General features: G+C 39.6%; 1 protein-coding gene across 1 annotated transcript; it reads left to right on the forward strand.

Annotated features, from left to right (window-relative positions):
- Window positions 1-1,084: 1,084 nt before the first annotated feature.
- On the forward strand, window positions 1,085-5,088 carry zc3hc1 (zinc finger, C3HC-type containing 1). The gene is made up of 10 exons (XM_084909761.1): window positions 1,085-1,257; window positions 1,776-1,878; window positions 2,003-2,153; window positions 2,296-2,379; window positions 2,499-2,626; window positions 2,803-2,942; window positions 3,057-3,327; window positions 3,501-3,698; window positions 3,958-4,170; window positions 4,286-5,088. The coding sequence occupies exons 1-10, from the start codon at window positions 1,124-1,126 to the stop codon at window positions 4,358-4,360; spliced, it is 1,497 nt and encodes a 498-aa protein (XP_084765887.1). The 5' UTR covers window positions 1,085-1,123; the 3' UTR covers window positions 4,361-5,088.
- Window positions 5,089-5,793: the final 705 nt, after the last annotated feature.

The raw sequence follows: 5,793 nt of genomic DNA on the forward strand, positions 1-5,793 counted from the left end.
GTAATGATTTTCAAGAACAAAGGTGATGTGCAGAGCTGTAGTAAAAACAGAGTTTAGAAAGTTGATGACCCAGACCGTAAAGACAGAGTGAGAGATGTGGAAACTAGATTAGGAGGAGAGTTGGTTGAAAATCAGTGAGCAGGTGATGTAGGCGATGGCATGTATGTAAAATTTAATTTAATACTTTCAGTCAATAATTTCAATCACTAATATCTTTAATCTTTATTTTCTTCCCTAATGTTAAAAATATGGTCAGATAAGCAAGATGGGACAAAAATGTTTCTGCTTTTATCCAAAAGTCCTTGATGAAAATATAATGGGACAATGCTGGGCCCTCAGAACGCATCATTCTTACTCAAATGCCTCCAGATCATAAAGTAGAACTGTGCTGGCTTGAACAGAGACACATTTTCCTACTATCTGGTGATGCAATATTCTAAAAATTGAGCTAATAACAGTATCTAGTGGGATATGTTGCAAAACAAAACTCCACCAAATAAGAATTTCTTCAAAGTGACTTTGTTTTTGTCTATATAGCATACCTTATAGTTGAAAATATTCATGTTTTCATTACATTTGTGTTAGAGCTATTATTTATTTGAAATTATTTTATGTAGCTCTTTATTCTACAACAAACTACACAGCATCATATGGCGTCTTAAGAAGCCTCCACTTCAAACTACAGCAGAAGATATTAATGGATTACTAATCTTATAGTGTAATATTGCCCAAAACAATAAATTCAGAAGGGGGAATTTTTGTATGCATATTTATTGCAGTTTATTGCATCTGGATAACAATATTTAACAAAAGATCCATAATAAAATACACGGAAACAAATTTAAAAAGTAAAAATAAAATGTTGGACCTACATTTAAAAACACACAAAAAAGTACATTTTAAATCACTTTTTTTTTTAATTAAATACCAAATAAATAATTCTTTACATTTAAACATTAATAACAGTCAATCTACGAACTTAGCCTTACGGAATTACGCTTCTGAAATTTAAGCTATGTTCACGGTGAAGAAGTGATGTTGTTGCAGCGCTGTGGTCTTGCAGCATCACGAAGCGGAACTGTCGGTTTCAGGGTGTATTTTCCGTGGGACCGCAGAGCCGATCATGGCGACTCTCGGCGGCAGTCGTGGGGATCGTCTCGGCAATTCTAATCACAACAAGTCTGCTATTGTTTCCCCGGAAAAAGTTCGTGAAATTCTCAATGAGGGGGTGTCGTCAACAAGCGTGGGTTCCAACAGGTGCGATTTTTTTTTAATCAGAGAGCGCTCATGGTTCAATTTAAAAAGACGGAGAACAAGTTGACGCTAGCTAGTTTGCCTAGCCACTTAGCTTGGTAGCTGTACTTTTAGCTTCATTCAGTCAGCATAACGAGAAGACGGACGAGATTCCGCAGGTTTGGATGCATGTAAGCTAGGAACAGCAGTATGAACTGGCACGCCGTTGTGCTTTCATTGTTGTATTCATCGGGCAAGTTTGTTATGGTAGCATCTGGATTGTCGCCACTGTGTACAGTTAGAGATAAGAGGGGGTGGGGACCTTAAGTTTGGTAGTAACTCCCTACTTTGCAAGTTTGCTGTTTTGCTTCCATCATTAGGTTAAACTAATCGATTCTATTCAGTAGTGTGCGATTATAAAATGAAAATAGGAAACATATAACGCGAAGTACGCATAGCTTTAACCAGTTATATTTGTTTTATCAATCATGTAAATAAAACTGCATACTGAAGATGTGTTTTCCCCTTTTTGATGATTTCAGTGTACAAGGGGATTTGAATGTGCTGGAAGTGAAAAGCAACTCTCAAGCACCTTGCGAAGCAACGAACAAAGAAGCCTTTTTCTCAAGAGTGGAATCCTATTCAATATCCTTTTTTTCCCTCATTTTGAATCAGTATGAGCCATCTTAGTTCTTGTTTTTATGTTGTTATGTTGTTATTATTACATGTCCTTGCTGTATGTAAGTTGAAGTTTTCCTTAGCGCCGCACTGTTTGAAATGGGCAGGCAAACCACGCATACTTTCCCCTTTGATGTGTGCCAGATATGGCTGGATCAGTGTTGGCTGTGATATGCTCAAGTGCTGCAGCTGCCAGGCTTTCCTATGTGCATCCTTGCAGCCAACTTTAGACTTTGAAAAATGTGAGTGAAACTTAAAGCAACTGCACAATAACAACACTAGAGGACAAACAGGTTTTTTAATTTTTTTTGGCAAGGTTAGGTTGATATTGTCGGGCTGCCAAAAATTTTTTTTAAATTGAAGCACATCTCATCTTTTAAACAGATGAAAGCCGCATTGCAGAGATATCAAGGCAGCTTCAGACACAGCATGAAAAGTTTTGTCCTTGGCCTGACTTTCCATGTCCAGGTGGGAGCAAGCATTTTGCATAAAACGTATATATCAGCAAAAGTAATTTGCCTTGAATAAACTTTGATTTTCTTTTTTTGTCCATGTAATGATCATGGTAAATGTTGCTTTTATTTCAGAGCGCTTCTGGCTTGTTCCAGCCTGTGAACCGTCGACACTTCTTGCTGCCTTTTTGGAGCGCTTCCAGAGCGCCTGTCTCCTTGCACAGCAGCTGCCAGCAATGAAACCGGAGCAGCTGAAGTCTATGGTGAAGCTGCAGAAGGGCTTCAGCCTTTTTAGGATACTGACTCCAGTGCTGTTTGAAGCATTATACATATTATTTACATTGGAGAATACACTTAAAAGAATGCATTATTGAGATTATAGAAACAGTTGTCCGAGTCACTCATTCACCTATACTTATTGGCCACTCTTTCCTTGCAGTCTTTGACAGAGGACGTTATCAGCAGTATGCTGCAGGTGATTGAGGAAGAACAAAAAAGAAAGGGAGAGACTCCTTGCTCTGAGCCTTTGGCTATCCAGATGGCAGCATGTATTGTTTCTCTCTGCGGTTGGGCAGCAAGGTGAGATGTAACTCGAAACTCCTTTCATAGAAATCAGTGTTGTCATATGCTGACATTAAAAGTTGCGTGAAAATTTAGAAACATGGGACAAAAAAGTGTTTTTCTCCATCTTAGTCCTGCTCTGCACGCCATGAGCCTGCCGATCCTCACCTGCTCCTACTGTATGCGCAAGGTGGGCTTGTGGAATTTCCATCAGATGGAGGGAATGGGAGGTGAAGCAGACAATTCAACAAATACACTGGGCACCCCTGTTCGGGCAACCAGTCCTGCTTCAGCAACCCCAAATGATGGTCAGGGAGAGCATTCGACTTCCACCTCACCGAGCCCTGCTACAACTCCTTGTCGCATGAAGCTGCGGAGCCAGGACTCCACCCGCTCTGACCAGGTAAGGAGGAGGACCAGGCGGATTTCCCGAGCTGTGCCGCTTGCTGGAAAAACACTAAACCACGCTGTGCACAAGCTATGATGCACGCTTATTAATCAATTCAATTAGAACAAGTGAATTTAAACTTCAGAATATACTAAGCTGCTTCTATGCTGTCTTGGTGTATGTTACAGGGAGAGGGTACCTCCTCCCCAGTGGCCTTGCGTGCCCGGAGCAGAGACTCACCTAGCCCCAGCGAAGAACTGCCAAGCCCTTTGACGAGGGGCAAGAGGCCCACAACTCGCAGTAGAGGACAGGGAGATGGCTCAGGGACTGACGGCACTACTAGCCTGCCTCCAAAGCGCCTGTGCCTCTCATCAGCTGGTGGTCTAGTAAGAACTAACATTACTGAGGTTTTTTTGTTTGTTTTTGTTTTGTTTTTTTTTAAATGATGGCATCAGACTTTATCTGAGGGAATCCGTACAGTCCTGCCTGGTTATTCAGCCAGTGTTTCAAGAGTAATTTGAGTATTTTGTTTGGTTTACATTACAGTTAGAAATTTTGTTAAATTAAAAACATGAAAGACAAACATTCCCTTTTTTAAGGCAGAGGTGTATAATACAAATGTTGACTTACTATCTCTTATTTCAGGATGGGCCCTTGCCCAAGAATGTATTTGACCCCTTAGCTCAGCACAGGGAATGGTGTCCCTGGATCTCCGTAGGAAAGGAGAATGTGGATCCTGGGGCTATCCCTTTTTCAGAAAAAGGTTCAGGACTTTATCAGCAGGGCTGGAAAGCTGCTCTGGGCCTCCTCATGCCCATGAAGAAGAACTCCAGTATAGACGAAGGCAGTCCAGCACAGGCAAGACAAAAAGTTCAAATATTTATATTTCATAAAAAAGAGTCATCAGACATGTATATGATAGATTTATACAGATTTACAGATTTTTGCTTTGTTTGTTTGTTTTTTCTTCCAGGGCCCCCGTGACAAATCTAAAAGGGTGTTTGCTATATTCCGACAGTGGCAGGTTTCCTCTTCGCCATCTCAGTAGACTCTTTGCAAACAAAAAAAGAATTGCAACACTGAAGTGATGAACTGACCTCCACTCTTGTTTGTGGTACAGAATCCATATTACAAATGACAGGAGTGTCAAGTGTTATTAAATGTAAGCCATCAATTGAGGTCTTGTTTCTGTTCAATGTTTGTCAAGGACAAATAAGGTTCATTGTGTCATTAGACAAATGAATGTGTTCTCAGTAAACAGTAAAAAATGTGAATGAATGAATGCTGTGGCTTTTTAAAAAACATTTCAGTTCGGCTACACAAGATTTGGGATGTGTACCGCCATCCACATGACCACAAAGTCTGCTTTGGTAGTCCTTGATGACAACGTGATGGTCTGGATTTTTGTGGAATATAGAAGATCATGAGAAAGGGCCACATGGCTCTACACTGGAAAGATAATGTTTACCTTTACCGTATTTTGAGTTCTTTGCAAGAGCAGTAAACATTAACCTCAGATTAGCAAAAAAAAAAAAAAAAAGACTGAGGAAGTACTTATGTGTGTATTGTTTTGCTTAAACACCAGATGGATACAATAGCTGTCCTCGAAGAGAGCAGAATCTTTTTGGAGTAGTGATGTTTTGTTTTTTCTCATCCGTGCTACCCGGTTTGAAATTCTTGATTTTCTGTGATATTTCGTTACCGATGCAGTTCTCACTCTCTTGCATGTACCTTTGTAGACGTTCCTAAAAGGGTTTAATAAATTGCTCTTCTGAATGTTTGTTTTACTTTGCATGTCGTTCTTCTGAGATTTTTAAGATAAGGCCCGTCAAAAAATTAATGAAATTATATTGTTAATCCAAGAAAAATGCACACAGTACAAATGTGTTGGATGGCTCTGCTTCACAAAGATTTTTTTGGAATGTGTTTTTTAAAGTTTATTTTAATTTTATTTGCTGAAGTGTGTTTATGTGCATGCATGTATTTATGTATAGATAGATGGATAGGTATTGTGGCCTTGTAGAAGTGGTATTTTTAGCCATGACCATTTTCTTTATTCTTTCCCTAGATTAAGTCTTGTTTGTATTCTATAAATAAGATATTAGGTATATTTCAGCTTCGCATAACTCTGGGGTAACTTAGTCAGTTAACGGAAATGAATCACAAGACTGATGCCCCCCTCCCCCAAAAAACATTCACTGTTCTTGAAATGGACTGTAGGTCTTGCCAGACATTTTGGGGTGCAAGTCCTGACAGCCAACATGTGGGGGTGACAATCTGGTGGAGCCGAGCCACTGCTCGAGCAATTAGGATATCCTGAACATCTTGAAATATTTTTTTTCCAATATATCAGTTTTTAACTGTAAAAACAGGCATGTACGTGTTTCCAAATGATACTTAAATATTAAAAACAATGATGTTTTGGATAAAACTACAAACATGGCCATTTATGGTGACGTTTGGGTCGCACATAATATGGCG

This window comes from Perissodus microlepis, chromosome 17, assembly GCF_051167445.1.
Source record: "Perissodus microlepis isolate ML-2025 ecotype Zambia chromosome 17, ASM5116744v1, whole genome shotgun sequence".
NCBI classification, from domain to species: domain Eukaryota; kingdom Metazoa; phylum Chordata; class Actinopteri; order Cichliformes; family Cichlidae; genus Perissodus; species Perissodus microlepis.

What these genes read in the sequence shown, in the direction of transcription:
- zc3hc1 (XM_084909761.1), top strand. Translation starts at nt 1,124, where the DNA reads ATGGCGACTCTCGGCGGCAGTCGTGGGGATCGTCTCGGCAATTCTAAT. An exon ending in CAAGAGTGGAATCCTATTCA is followed by an intron (nt 1,879 to 2,002) that starts ATATCCTTTTTT and finishes TTAGCGCCGCAC; the next exon opens with TGTTTGAAATGGGCAGGCAA. An exon ending in CGGAGCAGCTGAAGTCTATG is followed by an intron (nt 2,627 to 2,802) that starts GTGAAGCTGCAG and finishes CTTTCCTTGCAG; the next exon opens with TCTTTGACAGAGGACGTTAT.